At 46.0% G+C, this 17,130-nt stretch overlaps 1 protein-coding gene across 1 annotated transcript; it reads right to left on the bottom strand.

Moving 5' to 3' along the window:
* Nucleotides 1-7,992: 7,992 nt before the first annotated feature.
* On the bottom strand, nucleotides 7,993-13,803 carry KRT5 (keratin 5). Its single transcript, NM_001280067.1, is given in 9 exon segments — nucleotides 7,993-8,658; nucleotides 9,199-9,233; nucleotides 10,038-10,258; nucleotides 10,508-10,633; nucleotides 10,991-11,155; nucleotides 11,298-11,393; nucleotides 11,504-11,564; nucleotides 12,349-12,563; nucleotides 13,145-13,803. Coding segments are annotated over 9 exon segments (1,779 nt in total). The 5' UTR covers nucleotides 13,706-13,803; the 3' UTR covers nucleotides 7,993-8,359.
* Between the last annotated feature and the right edge of the window lie 3,327 nt (nucleotides 13,804-17,130).

Genomic DNA, 17,130 nt, shown 5'->3' with positions numbered 1-17,130 from the left:
CAGTCTTCTTTTATTTTTGCTTTTCAGTTTAGAAAGAACTGAAAAAACAGTTCTATTGGCATACCCTCAAGCTCAGATTCTAATGTCAGCTGTGTCTAGTCTACTAATGAGCCCACAAAAGGCGTTCGTCATTTCTGTTATAATGTTTTTTATCTCTAGCATTTATTTTTTATTATTAGAATTTCTGTCTATCTGCTTTCATTACCCATCTGTTCTCACATGTTGTGTACCTTGTTCATTTGTGCTCTTAGCTTGTTAATCATGGTTGTTTTAAATTCCCGATCTAATAATTCCAACATCCCTGCCATATCTGAGTGTGGTTCTGGTACTTGCTCTGTCTTTTCAAACTGTTTTCTACCTTGAAGTATGCTTTGTAATTTTTTTGTTGAAAATGGATGGAAGAAACTGATAAATAAGCTTTAGTAATGTAGTGATGAGGTATGAGGTGAGGGGAGGTATTCTATAGACCTATGATTAGGATTAGGTCTCAGTCTTTTAGTGAGCCTGCGCCCCTTGGCTGTGAACTTCACAAGTGCTTCTGAGGCTTTTTCACCTCTTTAAGTAGGGCCAGCATAGCTGGAGGGAGCTGGGGTTGGGTATTTCCCTTTCTCCAGCTAGACCAGGCTCTGATAAAACCTCAGCAGGGCTGCCTGTGGTTAAATAGTTGTTCCTGACGGCGGACTGCCTTAAGAACAGAATGCTCTGTCTATTTCAAAATGGTTCTTTGTCTGCTCCCCCTACTGGAAGCATGAGATTTTTCTCACATTTTCTCTGTGAGGACCTGGTGGAGCCCATGGAGTAAAACTAAGTATGCCCCTCTAAGAGTGGGCTCCCCTGGAATTCTCAACACTCAAACTTATCCACATGGAGCCTCCGGCAATTTACCAATTATGGCTCAGGGTTTTCTACCCAAATACTGGTTCCTGTGGAGATTTCTGCTCATGGGTTACTACTCTGGTAAGTTGGGATTCTCTGTAATTGCCTCTTTAACTCTCCAGTTGGAAGGCAGTGGTTTGCCCTGTAATCTCAGTTCTCTGACAGATGAAGAAGAGTTGTTGCTTTTCATTTGTTCCATTTTTTACTTTTTGTTAGAATGTAGTGATGACTTTCAACCTCCTGACGTGCCAGACCCCAAACTAAAAGTCCCTCTAGTCTCTCTTGCTCTTTAAATCAGAGCTGAGGTTTTCTACCCTTTGTTTCCCCTCTGTGCTGATACCTGTTCCACTGAGCTCCCATTGATCACCATCAAAAGATCAACGGTCATTATCACACAGACATGCAAACATCCTTCTCATGCTTCCATCTTATTACAGATACATGAGTCTGCCATAATTCTGAGATGAAAATGACATATGCCCCCCACTAAAAGCTGAAGCTCAATCTGGGTCCAGCTGCAGAGGAGCAGTCCTCTCTTCAATTCCCAACAGTCCTGCCCATCATAACTACACTCAGGAGTTCCCATCTGACAAATAAGTTGTCCTTATCTTCCCTTGCAGTGTCCCTGAATGGTGTGTGATGTACCTTCTGATGCAGTCTGCATTTCTGCACTGCTTTTCTTTGCTCTCTTTGCCTTCTTTTGTTCTGTTGAATAAAGGAGATTGAGAATATGAACTTTTCTGTTAGATTGCCTTGCTGACCATGTGCTGGTTTAGAAATATTCTCATCCCACAAACATTCCTCATCTTCAAGGAACTGCCCCTCTCCACACCGACAACTCACCATGCTCCACACCTACTCTGTCAGTCAGTGATTCTGGAGGACACTCTGGGTGGACGATCACCAATGTTGTATAAGCCTCAAAAGCTGTTAGGACAAGTTCCCGGTGTGCCAGGCAAAGTCTGTTCTCTTTCCCCAGCTGAAAAGCTCCAGGACAGCAGGCTACTGGCAGGGTACCTCGCCAGCCTCGAGTAAAGGCCAGACTCTTACCCACAACTGAGAGACCAACTAGATGCCAGTTGGCTTGAGACTTGGAGCAGGCATTGCCATCCCAGTCACTTGTGAATAGGGTTGTTCAGACAAAATAGAGAATGCTCAGTTAAATTTAAATTTCAGATAAACAACAAAAAATATAGAGTAAGTATGTTCCACATGTTGCATGGAACATACTTATACTAAAAAAAATTATTTATTGTTTATCTGAAATTCAATCTGAACGGCACATCCTGTATTTTTGTTTGCTAAATCTGGCAACCCTGCCTATGAAGTCATCCTGCCTTTATATGGAATCACAGACAAGGGCACAGGTTGTTTGCTGGGCTACTGCTTTGGATTTCTCCTGTAAGGGGCAGACAATAGACAAGGACCAAGCTTAAGACCCTTCCTCCAAATCATCCGCATTAACTAACCCATAGGTTGCTTAGAAGTCTTGTTCAGTTTCTAAATATTTTTGAATTGTTGAGATATATTTCATTACTGATTTCTAATTTAATATGCCATGATCATGGAACATAGTATGTTTTCAATATTTTGAAGTGTATTGAGACTGTTTTATGGCTTAGCATATTACTTATCTTTGTGAATGTCCTTTGTGAGAAGAATGCTGTTGTGGGTACTGTTTTGTAGTTCTTTGTATATTCTGAATACAATTTCACATATATATAAAAATTATGTATATATATAATATTTATATATATTCAAAATTTTGCAGGGCTGTGGCTTACTGTTTTGCTCTCTTCATATTGTTTTATGAACAAAGTTTATCAATTTTTTAAGGTAAGCTTTTTTCTATCCCATTTAAGAAATTTTTGCCTATCCTCACTCCATAAAGATATCTTCTGTTTTCTTCTGAATGAATTATTGTTTTACCTTTCACATATGGGACTATAATACAACTGAAATTGATTTTTATCTATGGGATGAAGTAGAAATCATAATACATTTTTCCCATATAGACAGCCAACTAACCTTGCACCATTTATTGAAAAGACTATCCTTTCTCTATTGCACTGTAATAGTACCTTTGTTGTAAATCAATTGAGTCAATATGTAGTTTGCTTCTAGATTCTATATACTATCTCATAGGTCCATTTGTCAATCATTTCCCCAGCACCATACTTTCTTAATTACTACAACTTTATAATAAGTTTCAGTATCTGGAACTATAAGTCTTCCAACTTTATTCATCATTTTTTAAAATTTAATTTGATATTAAGTTCCGGGATACATGTGCAGGATCTGCCAGTTTGTTACATAAGTAAACATGTGCCATGGTGGTTTACTGCATCTATCAACCCATCACCTAGGTTTTAAGCCCTGCATGCATTAGCTGTTTATCCTGATGCTCTCCCTTCCCCCAACCCCTTCGATAGGCCCCAGCGTGTGTTGTTCCCCTCCCTGTCTCCATGTGTTCTCACTGTTCAGCTCCCACTTATAAGTGGGAACATGTGGTGTTTGGTTTTCTGTTCTTGCATTAGTTTGCCGAGGATAATGGCTTCCAGTTCCATCCATGTCCCTGCAAAGGACATGATTTCATTTCTTTTTATGTCTCCATAGTATTCTGTGGTGTATATGTATCACATTTTCTTTTTCCAGTCTATCATTGATGGGCATTTGTGTTGGTTTCATGTCTTTGCTATTGTGAATAGTGCTGCAGTAAACATACACATGCATGTATCTTTATAATAGAATAATTTCTATTCCTTTGGGTATATACCCAGTAATGGGATTCCTGGGTCAAATGGTATTTTTGGTTCTAGATCTTTGAAGACTCATCACACTGTCTTCCACAATGGTTGAACTAATTTACATTCCCACCAACAGTGTAAAAGCTGTTCTTCTTTTTTAGGGTTGTTTTGACTATTTTAGCTCCTTTTCATTTCCTGTCTTAGTTCATTTTGTGCTACTATAATGGAATAGCTGAGTCTGGGTAGTTTAAAAAACCAAAAATTTATTTCTCACAGTTCTGGAGGCTGGGAAGTCCAGGATCAAGATACTGACAGGTTTGGTTGTCTAATGGGGGCTACATTCTCTGGAGGGGAGGAATGCTATCTCCTCAACTGGCAGAAGAGCAGAAGAGCAACCTAACTGAATCCTGTGTGAAGCTTCTGAACTCTGAAAGGCCCCATTTCTAAATATCATTACATTGGCAACATCCAAATTTTGGAGGCAAGACATTCAAATCATAGCATTTCAACACAAATTTTAGAATAGATTTATCAATTTCCACAAAAAATCTGTGAAAATTTGATTGAAATTGCATTAAACCCATAGTTCAATTTGGAGAAATTGATGTATTTACAATATTAAGTTTTCCAATCCATGAAGATATCATATACCTTTGTTTATTAGGTCTTCTTTAATATTTTCAAAAGGATCATTTTAGTTTTTTGTCTTACACATCTTTGGTTAAGTTTATTTCTAGGTATTAGATTTTTTATGCTACTAAAAATATCTTTCAAATTTTGTTTTCTAACTGTTGTTTTCTAGTGTACAAAAGTATAATTGATATTTGTATATTGATTTTCTGGTGACCTTGATAAATTCACTTATTAATTCTAGTAGTTTGTAGATTATTTTAATTTTCTATGTATACAATTATGTCATATGTGATCGCCTGCAGTTTGCTTTTCTTCTGATCCAGAAGATGCTTATTTCTTTGTCTTGCCTTATTGCAATGGCTAAGATCTCCAGTATAAAGTTGAGTAATCATTGTGATAATAGTTATCCTTACCCCGTTTTTGTTCAATGGAAAAGTTTCATTTACTATTAAGTATAATATTTTTTGCTTTTTTGGGCGGCCATTTGATTTATCTCCCTTTATTCTATTCATTTTGTGTATTACATGATTTTTTAAACATTAAACCATCTTGACTGCACTGATGCTTGACTGCTGACAACTTCTAAGCAAGCCGCTTGCCTCCCTTTCCTATTATGCTCATATCTGGAAAAACTGATATGAAAACCGAGGTGTTCCTTCCTTTGGCAATGATAGCAACTTCCAACTTCAAACCACATGCAGGCCCCACCCCTAATTACCATAAAAAACCTGATGCTATAAAAAACCCTGCTCACTCAAGCCACTTTTGGACCAGCTTGGAAGTCCTGCCTTGCTTTCCTCAGAAAGCCTTATTATTTGAGTTAAATATCCATTCATCCCCTCTTGGAGTGTGTGTGTGTGTGTGAGTGTGTGTGTGTGTGTGTGTGTGTGATGTCATCAGTCTCAACAGCTAAACGAAATTTTGTGTGGCTGTCCATCTTGCCTCTGGAAGGTGGTCATGACAATCAGCACTGTGAGCCTGCTAGATGTCTAGATGATGACTGCTACCACCGGAGTCTTTTCTTTCTTGCTTTGGCTTCCAGTCTGGCTCTGCTGTCTTGCTCTGGGTTGCTGTGTGCTGACTATGGGGCTCTTTGAGTTGTGTTGCTGCCTGCTGGCAAACTTGCACTTTGAGCTGTGTTGCTTTGCGCTGCATTTGCTGAGTTCTGCTGAGCCTCTGTTACAGATTTAATTGACCCAAGTCAGAAGTTTCAAAAATTGGGATTTAAGGACAGGAGTATGGGATTGGGGGCCCTCTTAAGGAGGCCCTGAATCATGTTCCTCAGCCCAGACCTATCTGTATGCACCATATTGAATTGTATTTCTTGATTCCAGCATAAACTGGGACTGATGCTAAGCTCAGGGGAATGGCTCTTACCCCGTGACTACTGGTTGTGTGTCTCAAGCGGGTGTCGGCCCTCATTCTATGGAGTTTTCAGGGAAAAGACTGATATGTGGTCCCTTCCGGTGGTCACTCATGTGGAAGAAGAGCAGTTACTATGAGGCATGCTGAAGCCACGCTCCTGAAAACAGATGGCAGCCAGGCACGGTGGCTCACGCCTGTAATCCCAGCACTTTGGGAGCCCACGGCAGGCGGATCACCTGAGATCAGTAATTTGAGACCAGCCTGACCAACATGGAGAAACCCCGTCTCTACTAAAAACACAAAATTAGCCGGGCATGGTGGCGCACGCCTTTAATCCCAGCTCCTGGGAAGGCTGAGGCAGGAGAATCACTTGAACCTGGGAGGAGGACGTTGTGGTGAGCCAAGTTTGCGCCATTACTCTCCAGCCTGGGCAACAATAGCAAAACTCTGTAGGAAAACAAAAAACAAAAAACCAGAGTGCTTACTAACTAGAGTCCTGTAAAATATCTTGCCTGCTGTTGCTGCTGTTGCTCCTGTTGCCGCCGCTGCCGCCGTCTATGCCTCTGTTACCAGAAAAGATCCTCATCCTCTGGGTTATAGAAAAAAACACACATGGCACAGCCAAAGGGTTAATTCAACTATTTCCATGGGGGAGGCCTCGAGCCCTGACAATACAGATTTGAGGCTCCTTGGAGGAATAAATATATAAATATGGGCAGAGTAGAGAGAATTCCTCTCCTGCCAAATTATATTCAGAAACCACAAGAAAGATAGAGATAAAAACCTGAAAACAGGGAGAAGAAACAAAAAATTAAAACAAAGATCCATAATTTGATACAATTGGAAATCCAAAATTGGCTAAAATAATTTATACATCTAAAAGATAAAAAGGTGTGCAGGCTGTCTTGGTGTCTCCGCCACATAAATTCTGAATTTACTTTCACATTTGCTGACATACAATAATTGACAATTCTTCATGGCCTTAATCCATACTGAAGCTCAAATAATACTTATACCTGGGGATCCTATTAAATTTAAACAAGGTACTCCTGTAATCTTGGGGAAGTTAATGAACACAAAATAGAGAACAAAAAGGCATGCCTCACTTTAATTAGCAGAACTACTGACTTGCTTAAATTTCCCACGATCATAGCATCCTCTAAAGTTTCCCACAATGGGCATGGACAGTCTAACCCAATAAGTCATAAATTAAAATTAAATCAAGTCCTTGGCATTTATAAATTGGTTTGACAAAATGGGACACCATGGGCCTCCCCAACCCCTAGTTAAAATAGTTAATATGCCCCAGTGTAAATTAAAACAGGACCTTTAAGGAGTGAAGCCCATTAAACAGGATCTATTTAGAGAAGGGTTGTTTATATCCATTATTTTTCCATCAACAACCTAATTTGGCCTATTTTTAAACTTGGGAAAAATGAATGGTGACTCACAGTGGATTACCACAACCATAATGTCATGGTCATGCCTACTAAGGCTCCATACCCAATATTACTGAAATTATTGACTTATCCAATTGGCAGCTGGTAGATATTTCCTTCTTATGGATTTGGCTGTCGAATATTCTGTTGAATGCCCATTGCCACAGCTTCTCAGTCACAACTCGCTTCACCACCAAGGGGGCATGACACAGCTTTCCCAGATACTCAGGGATTGCCTCAACAGCCCTGCCATGACATGCAATTTTTGCAGTCAAGCTCTTAAATGCATCTGACTTTCTCCAGGAGTACAGATATGATTTACATTGCTGAATCCTCCTCCAAAGAGATGCATTTGATACACGCGTTCAGGACATATAGATACCAAGGAGCTCAGAAAAAAAGGATTTGCCATTGTCCCACAGGTCATGCAAAGTCCTGCCACATTAAATTTCAGAAATTATTTGGTAAACCAAGAGCTACTCCATCCCTGACACTGTCAAAAAATAGCTATTGAGCATCTTAGTGCCCACAATATTACAATAGGACCAACATCTTTTAGGTCTTTTGAGGTCCTGAAGGCAACATATTCTTCATTTACAAACTTTACGTAAGCCCAAATATGCTGCTACTTGCAAATCATCTCACCTTGCATAGGGCCCTCTTTAACAAAAGGCTCTAAAATCTGTCTAAATTGTAGTACAATGCACATGCCCATTAATGCCCTCCAGAGACTCCTTCATTGCAGAGACTTTATAATCTCTGTGCTTCTTGGAGTCTCTGGGCCACCCCCAATAGCCACTTTCCCTTAAATGTTATCCCATTCTCCCTGTGAATCATCAAAAGAACCAATCACATCTGGGTAGACTGACCCTCATGGTGTCTCTAGGCTGATTGTAAACTTAGAAAAAAAAAAAACAATTCTGCACACCAGCTTATATTATAAAAGCATTTTATTGAACACATTCTGGAGGTAGTTAGAACCAAAACAAAATTTGGGATTGGGGTGGGGATTCTGTTTTGATGATTTAGATTTGGGAAAACTTTGGGTTCTCGTGTCAGCAGGGACCATGCTGTGGGAAACCTGAAGGCTGATTTGAAGCAGAATATAGAACTGCGGCACGGGAGACCAGGGGCTGGGAATTGGGCTCTCCTGGGAACCAAAGAATGTGGTTCTGCAATTGGCTTGGTCTAGACTACTCTCCAGAAAAGGATAAAACATGGCTTGAGCAACTGCCTAGAAGAGGCAATCTCCATGGGCTGGGTTGCTGCACTTGGAAGGCAGTGACTTGCAGCAGGCTCTTAGCTCTTGAAGCTCTTCCGGGAGGAGGAGGTGGTGGAGACAAATTTGACGCTGGAGCTGCTACCCCCGCCACTGCCAAAGCCCACCCCCAGGCCTCGGCCACTGCTTGCACTGAAGCCAGAGCCCCCCACACTAAGCCCACCACCTAGGCCGACACCCCCACTGCTGCTGGAGTAGTAGCTTCCGCTGCCACCTCCGGCAAGACTTCCACCAAGGCCGCCGCCAAGACCTCCACCAAGGCCACCGCCGTAGCCACTGCCACTGCCATATCCAGAGGAAACACTGCTTGTGACAACAGCTGCAGGGAAAGGAGGGGGGACTCAGTGAGACCATCTGCCAGGCTGATCCTGCATGGCCCACTTATTTGATCTGCTGGTGTTGGAGCACTCTACTGGACCCCCTTTACAGAGTAGCAAACAAGGCCCGGAAGAACTGTCATTTAGTTAAGGTCCCTAAAAAAGTGGGTGAGTGTAAGAGGCAAGGTGCTAGGTACTAAGAGGAGCTAGGTACTGAGGGGAGCTAGGTACTACAGGGAGCTAGGTACTGAGGGGAGGAGCTAGGTACTGGGGGGAGCTAGGTACTAGGGGCAAGGCAGGGGACAGGGTCCAAGAAGCATAGGATGCGTGGCTTACCCTTTAAGAGATGAGACATAAGCCACATTGTTTCCTGTCCCAATCTGTCCTTCCCCTCCACCACCCACAACTTACTAAGTGTATTATTATAAATAACCGTATGCTGGGATGGGAAAAGTTTGGATCTAGAAACAGCAGAATTCTGAGTTGGCACTAAATATATCCTATATTATTGTCGTTGTTAATGTCTGTTCAAAGCTACTTACAGATGTTGACTGGTCCAACTCCTTCTCCACTGAGTCTGAAAGGGGAAAAATTGAATTAAGGGTTAAAAGCTCCCAAAAAGACAGCATTAGTCTATATGGCTAACTCCCATCCTTATGATTCGAGTTCATTCCATAAGCCAGGAGTCTGTACACCCAAAAGCTGCTTAAGTTAAAGGAAGGGAGAACTCTCCAGAGGGATTTTCCAATGAAGAGGGATTGACCTAGAAACAAGTTGTTAGGAAAGAATTATAATTCACATTCTTCTCCACCCACTATGGGGAAAGTATAAGAGATTTGGGAAATGTGATTATGTCGAAAGCAGTTTTTGCCTTGTAGGAGTTACATTCTGTGAGAGAACTTGGCACGGACAGAAATTCCTCCAACAGAAAGTAGGCAATGGGCAATGTCAGAGGTTGAAGCAAACAGTAGTTTGACAATCCAAAGGTAGGTGAGTTTAACTCAGCTGGAGTAAACATGAAAGCCTTCCTGAAGGAAGGGGTACTGGAGGACAAGGGTGGATGGAGGTGGGCATGACATGGATATTGAGGTTGAGCAAAGGATGTGAGCAAAAGCAGAAAAGGCACAAGTGTCAAGACGATTGCTGAGTTGCTCAGGTGCTTGGAGGACAGCCAGTGCCCAGGAACACTGGTGGGGGAAAAGAGACCAGAAAAGTGAGTTGAGGTCAGCTATATGGCCATGAGTCAGACTGAAATAGTGTTGATGATGTGTCATTATCACGCACAAGTCACTGATCTCATGTATGTGTGTTGTACACCCCACAGTAGAGCAGCTTCGCTTTATCAGCTGAGGGCCATCTTGAGTTCATGCTCTCTACTCACCTGCATTCCTCGCCCTCCAGCAGCTTGCGGTAAGTGGCGATCTCCACGTCCAGGGCCAGCTTGGTGTTCATGAGCTCCTGGTACTCACGCAGCAGCCGGGCCATGTCCTGCTTGGCCTTCTGCAGGGCCTCCTCCAGCTCGGCCAACTTGTTCCTGGCATCCTTGAGGGCCAGCTCCCCACGCTGCTCGGCATCCGCAATGGCGTTCTGCAGATTGGCGCACTACAGATAGAAAGGAGGAGAGTGGGGTTGCTTGGGACCTGAGGTGTCTCCTTCTGAGATTCTGGGTCAGGCAAACCAAACTATCATGAATCCCAGAGAGAAACCAGTACATCGTGGGTGGCGGGACACTGAAACACTGGTACTGGATCTAGCTGCATGTGTTTAGCAAAAGTAAAACAAAATAAAACAAAGTAGGTGTCTCTTTTAGAGCTCAGGCCCCTTCCTTGCCCTCTTTCAATTTCACCCTACCTGTTTCTTGACATTGTCAATCTCGGCTCTCAGCCTCTGGATCATCCGGTTCATCTCAGAGATCTCATGCTTGGTGTTGCGGAGGTCATCACCATGCCGGCCAGCTGTCTGCTGCAGCTCCTCATACTGATGCGGCCAGGAAAGAGGAAAGATTCTGTTTATATGAGAATGGGAAGAACTTTCCCAAAGTTCACAGGCAGTGAGTACTAAGTGGTGGCAAATAGTGTGGGGCTGGTTCAGGCTTTTCCAAGGTCAAGCTAGTCTAGTGCCTTTGCTCTCCTGGAGATACTGGTGTGAGATTCAGAGTGAGATTCTTTCTCAGGTCCTTGGGTTTAGATGGAAATTGTCTACAAGGCCATTCCTATAAAGCATCCCAATGGGCTTCAGCAGGTTCCAGGAGCCCCATTCTTAGTGTCGTCATGGCCTAGAATCCTAGACATGGGTGTGTCCCCTCACTCAGGAGACAGTCATCAGAGCACCCACCTTGGTCTGATACCAGGACTCGGCTTCGGTCCGGCTGCGGTTGGCAATCTCCTCATACTGGGCCTTGACCTCAGCGATGATGCTATCCAGGTCCAGGTTGCGGTTGTTGTCCATGGAGAGGACCACTGAGGTGTCAGAGACATGCGTCTGCATCTGGGACAGCTCCTGCAGGGAGATTTGGAGTTGGTCATCTGGTTCTGTGTTATGTTATTTAATGTCAGTTCCATTCAAATCTTTCACTCATTGTGATATGACAACTTGAGGGAAAAAAACCCACCCATGTGAAAAATTTAGATAAGTTTCTTACCGCATCAAAGAACATTTTCATGAAGTTAATCTCATCCATCAGTGCATCAACCTTGGCCTCCAGCTCCACCTTGTTCATGTAGGCAGCATCTACATCCTGGGGAAACAGGGATGGTTGGCACTGCACACACCGTCACCCTACTTAAGTGAGCTCCACGCTTAGAGAGCATAGCTGCAGGCTGCTGGTTCTCTCCCACCCACACGCACCTTCTTCAGCATCACAAACTCATTCTCAGCAGTGGTACGCTTGTTGATTTCATCCTCATACCTGGTGGTGAAAGGGATGGGAAGTGTTTGTCAGAGGATGAGCAACAGGTAAGGGGTCTTTATTATGCAGTCAACTGTAAGCCTACTTTTGCAGTGGGAAGGGGCTTCTCCTCATAGGCAGAGAGGGAGGGGACACTGGTAGCATGAACCTCTGGCCAAGGTCGCTCTCCATTTAAATACTGCTTTCTCTGTAACTGCCTACCATATAATAATTCTATTATTGCTCTAATTCAGTTGTTTCAAGCAGATTCCTGCAGAAAAGCTGTGCTGTTTCTCCCCAACTGCATTACCTAGTCAATTTCTCTAGTGTTCTTTTTTGAGCTTTCAGAGGCTTTAAAAAAAAAAAAAGAAAAGAAACAAAATTAAATCTAGCATCCTAGTTGCTGGTTCATAAGACTAAAGAAATTATTTGAGCCACCAAGCTGGGTTATGTCACCAGCTCCTGCTTTGAGACAAATCTATCCAAAGGCCCATGTACCGGGGAGGAAAGTCCCAGAGAGCAAGCCTTACATCAGGGCAGATTTCACCAGGTAGTGCCAAGGGCACAGAGCATGTTGCTCTGGCTGTTGACTAGGTTCTTTGCAGAGGGCCTGAGCCTGGGGCTGGAACTTTCGAAACATGAGCCTGGCTTGTGTATTTGTTTGTTTGTTTTAGTACTGGAGGTGTCCATGGAAGGTATAGCCTCCCAGCCCCCAAGGAAGGCATGGTAGTGGACTAGTAACAAAGCCCATCTGGTACCAAGAAGACACCACCCTCCCCTGTGTCCACCCTCCACTCCAACTCACTTGTTCTTGAAGTCTTCCACCAGGTCCTGCATGTTTCTCAGCTCCGAGTCCAGGCGGCCCCGTTCCCCCACGATGCTGTCCAGCTGCCTCCTGAGGTTGTTGATGTATTGCTCGAACAACGGCTCCAGGTTCTGCCTCACGGTCTTGGTGCCCTGCTCCTGCAGCAGGGTCCACTTGGTGTCCAGAACCTTGTTCTGCTGCTCCAGGAACCGCACCTGGAGGGGAGCAGAGTTTGAAGATAGAGAAACTTGGATTTCATGTTCTATGATCAACTCACTAAGGTGCCTCCCACCTCTTTCTGTCCCTCTAAAGCTTTCCTGTGCACTGTGCCTGGCCCTGGGCCCCAGGAGGGGAGGTGCAGACTGAGGCACCCAAACTCACTTTTCCAGGGGGAGATAGGACACTTATCCAGGGCACAGAAAGCACTAGGAGTGCTGCTTGGAGAGTGTCCCGGCTCAGTGGTGGCTGCAAAGGCACTCAGGCTGCTGCCCATGCACTTGTCTACCTTCCTGTACAGTCAGCCCCTTTATATACGGCATGGAATTCATCTCTCTGTCCAACAGTTGTCAAGAGGCCCTTGTGAGCTAACCTCTGAATGGGAAGAAATAATTCTCCCTTCCCAGCTTCCAGTCTAATTCAGAACGTGTCCACAAATCCAGGGCACAGAAACAAATGGAAACACAGAACTGTACAACTATAAAAGTATTTGCACAAAGCCAAAACATCTTCCTTCTTTCTCTCTCTTTGGCATTTATTTCAGACCCACAGTGATTGTTTACAAAAGATCGTAGCTCACCTTGTCGATGAAGGAGGCGAACTTATTGTTGAGGGTCTTGATCTGCTCGCGCTCCTCGGTCCTCACCCTCTGGATGCTGGGGTCGATTTGCAGGTTGAGGGGAGTCAGGAGACTCTGGTTGACGGTGACCTCTTGGATACCTCCAGGAGGGCAGACAGGAAAGCCAGGGCCACCGAAGCCACCTCCAAAGCCAGCTCCGCCACCGAGCCCAAAGCCACCACCAGCTCCACCGCCGAAACCAAATCCACTACCGGCACCACCTCCAAAGCCATAGCCGCCTCCAGCACCAGCACCAGCACCAAACCGGTTCCTGAAGCTGCCACCACTAGTGCTGATGGATATCCTCTTGGAGCCCCCCAGATTGTAGAGGCTCCGGCTGCCATAGCCACCCACTCCACAAGCACCCCCAAGGCTGACCCTGCCGAAGCCACCACCACCGCCACCCCCAGACCGGGACACAGAGGTGAAGCTGGTGCGGGAGACAGACGGGGTGATGGCAGAGGCGGTGCTGAAGCTACGACTGCCCCCGCTCCGGAAGGACACACTTGACTGGCGAGACATGGTGGCTTGTTCCTGGTGGAGCAAGAGAACCAGGCACTAGTGGGTTGGGAGGTGCTGGAGAGAACAGAGCTCAGCAGGACGCAGAAGGTGGCTCTGTTACCCAGGAACGGTGATGCCCCCTTTTTATCCCCTCCAGAACTGGGCTGGGCGAGAGAGCTGTCGAGCTGTGAATGATTAAGTGGGCTGGGCATGCCTGGGGGGCAGCTGTGAGCTCACCGGTCACACCTGCACAGTGGTGTGGGGTGCAAACGCTTTCTTCCTGGCAGGCTCTGCTCAGTTAGAAATAACCTTGCCTTGCAGCACTGATCTCTTGGCAGCAAGTTGGTGACGCTGCTAGCAAGTATATCTTCACCATAGAGGCTGGGGGCTGTGAGCAGCCCAAAAAGGATGCCAGGAAGTGAGGGGGCATTGGCATGGCCAGTGTCCTGGGGACTCTTACAGGACCAGGAGTATTGACAACCATCTCAGTACAGTACATGCTGAGCACCTGCCCTTCCAGCTTGGGGAAGCTCTCCATCAGCGGGGGTCAAACGATTCCCCAGTGATCTGCTCTTACACTTTTCCAGGCAGCAGGTTGCTGCAGGGTTTTCCCCTCTGGGAAAGGCAATCTGTAGCCTTATATCTTGGTTATATGCTAGAGGGAAAACAGAGTTTCATCCTTTTCTGCACAATTTCTTTCTTAGGAAAGGCACAGCTATCCCAGAGCCCACTGGGCAGATCTGCCTGCAAGGTTTAGGCCAGAGAATGTGGGAAGCCCTCAGCGCCCCCTATAAACCACTTTGACCTCTTTAAGGCCAGGTTTATCCTTCCATAGCTCCTCCTAACTCAGCATTTTTTCTGCCCTTTGACCTTTTCCTTGCTCTTTGGCCTGGGCAGGACTCTGTGGGGGGCTTAGGAAACCCGGGGATCCCATGCAATCCCTTTAAAAAAAACCCTGAGACTCATGGGCTATAGCGTCTCTCTTTGGGGGTAGCTACTCTGCCGGCTCCCCAACCCCCCAGGTGTGTTCCAGCAAGCTCTATTCCACTAGGGAAGAAATGAGTCATCGTATGTGTTGATACAGGCTGAAGGCCGCCACAAACACATACCTGCAGGAGCTTCTAATCTCATCAGGAACATGTTGAGAGTCTGACGGCCTGTTATAACGGCGAACCACCCTGTTCCAAGCAGCGGGACTTGCTCTGCTTTCTCTATGCTGTAGCCCAAAGCCTCCTTCAGGGCCAAGGCAATGGAAAACGGGATTCTAAGTCTATGGATTGTCCTGCCAGAAAGGCTAGCCAGAGCAGGCCTGTGGGCCCAGGCAGCTGGCATGACAATCTGCCAGCTGCTTTAGGGAGGGCCCTTTGAGATCCCCTCTGCAAAACTTGTCTGGGGGGTTGTGGCACCAGGTGGAGGAAAGGGGGTTTCTGATGAGGTTTTAACACACGTCTGTTCTAAACCACACCCACTCTTTTTGGCAGCAGATCTGAGTGGGGCCACCTCTCTGCCGTCCCCCAAATAGAAGCAGGGCTCTCAGGCAGGACAGTGCTTGGGCTGTTCAGAGTTTCGGGGGCGCCCTGTGGCCCGAGGCTGCAGGTAGGAATGCAATGGGGATGGGTTCAAAGCCTCAGGGAGGGGGGGCTATATTCTCAAGAGTAGAAGAACAGGACCAGACCCAGGCTCAGGAATCTCTCACCAGGGCCTGCGGTTGGCCACAAGGAAGCCAAGGCTGTGGGAAAATGACTCCCTGGTGCTGAGGATCAGCTGAAACAGTGACTTCTCACCAGAGGGCTGCGATGAGCAAGCAGCTGACAGGTCAATCTCGGCAGACAGACCAATGGCCGGAGCCGGTCTTACAGGTCTTGAGCAAAATGGTTTGGGTGGCCTCCCTGGCTGGAGCATTTCTGAGACCCTCAGAGATGAATTGTGCTGAGCTCACCATTTTCACATTTGGTTGCTTTTTGGAGAACAGATGTGAGTGTCCTGGAGGCCTGAGACATAGCAGGGGACCCTCGGCTCCTGATAGAACAGAACAGATCCAAGCCTGAAGCAAGTGTCTGAGGACTCGTAGTGGGATGCTCCCTCTCCACTCAAAGATCGATATCGGGGTATATCCCCACCACCACATACACTCACAGGTCCCGGGTACAGACCTCACTGCCCTCAGGGAAGCCCCACCCCTCCTGAGACACTGGGACATTCTCTTCTCCCCATTCATTCTCCTCCCAGCTGTGTTGTGAAGAAAGAGGACTTGGCAGAGCAGGAATGCGTTCTGGCTAGTCTGAGGATTGCTAGAGTGTGCCAAGCTCAGATCCATGTGCCAGGGACCAACACAGGTGAGTGTGTGGTGCTCCACGGGAGCAGGGAGCATGTGGGTGCTCCATGGGAGAAGCAGCAGCACTCTTCTGTCCGAGCTTCGTGGGAATCCTCCCATGAGCAGGCAGGGCTGCCCCTCCCTCAATGCCAGACCTGGACAGGTATAAATAATGGAGCCTCTCCTGGTGGGGAGCCAGGCACCAGCACCACTGCAGCTCGGGAGAGTCCCACCCCAGCCTGGAATTTCACTGTGGCAGGAAGGGAGGGATTGTGTTAGGCTCACCAGGGAGCTTTCCTGCTGGGCACCCCACAGAGGCAGTTCCCAGGCTTGGTGGGACATGTTGCTCAGCTTCTCCTCTGGGTGCTGCTTTCCTCGTCAGCAGAAGACAGTGCAGGGCCCGCCCTGCTGCTCTCCCCATCAGAGAAAGGACAGTAAGCCGGCTGCCCTGACCTCTCTCGCAGAGCTGTGCAGGGAATGTAGGACCTGGTCAGCATTTCATACATGGAGAAGCCCTTCACAGACACCAGGGAGAGGGTGGTATCCATTCGTGGAACAAGGGTTAGGCAAATCCTGCCATCCCAGCCCAGGATTCCTTCTCCTCAGAGCCTCCACTCCAATCTGTAGGGCTTTAGTAGAAGATACATTTAATAGAGCATGATAAATAGAACATGTTCAATAGAACAGCATTTGTACATATCCTCTAAGTCCCCCCCAGCAGGGCAGTCTCCAAGGTTAGGGAACATCTCTGCATGACCCACACCCTCAGCCCAGCCTTGGGCACTGGAAGTGTTCTGCAGATATTTTTTGGAGTGAATTGACAGACAGAAAATCCTCTTCCTCCGCTCCTTCCCCAGATTGTTATGTGAAGCCCACAATGGCAAGAACCTCAATTGCTTTTGCACCAACCTATATCTACACCAACCTATGTATAACAGAATGTATATACATTATATATATTCACATATATTTCTGTGAATCCTCTAGCCCTATGCTGAGTCCCAGAGTCTTGTCCATCTGCTTTTGTCTCTCAGTCCGTGTCTACAGGATGAGTCTGTTGTCCCCTTCACACTGGGTATGCTCTGTGTTTAGGATTTAGGATTTAATCTAGCACTTAGGATTCTTTATTCCT

This window comes from Pan troglodytes, chromosome 10, assembly GCF_028858775.2.
Source record: "Pan troglodytes isolate AG18354 chromosome 10, NHGRI_mPanTro3-v2.0_pri, whole genome shotgun sequence".
Lineage (NCBI taxonomy): Eukaryota > Metazoa > Chordata > Mammalia > Primates > Hominidae > Pan > Pan troglodytes.
This window is presented reverse-complemented; position numbering and strand designations above follow the sequence as displayed.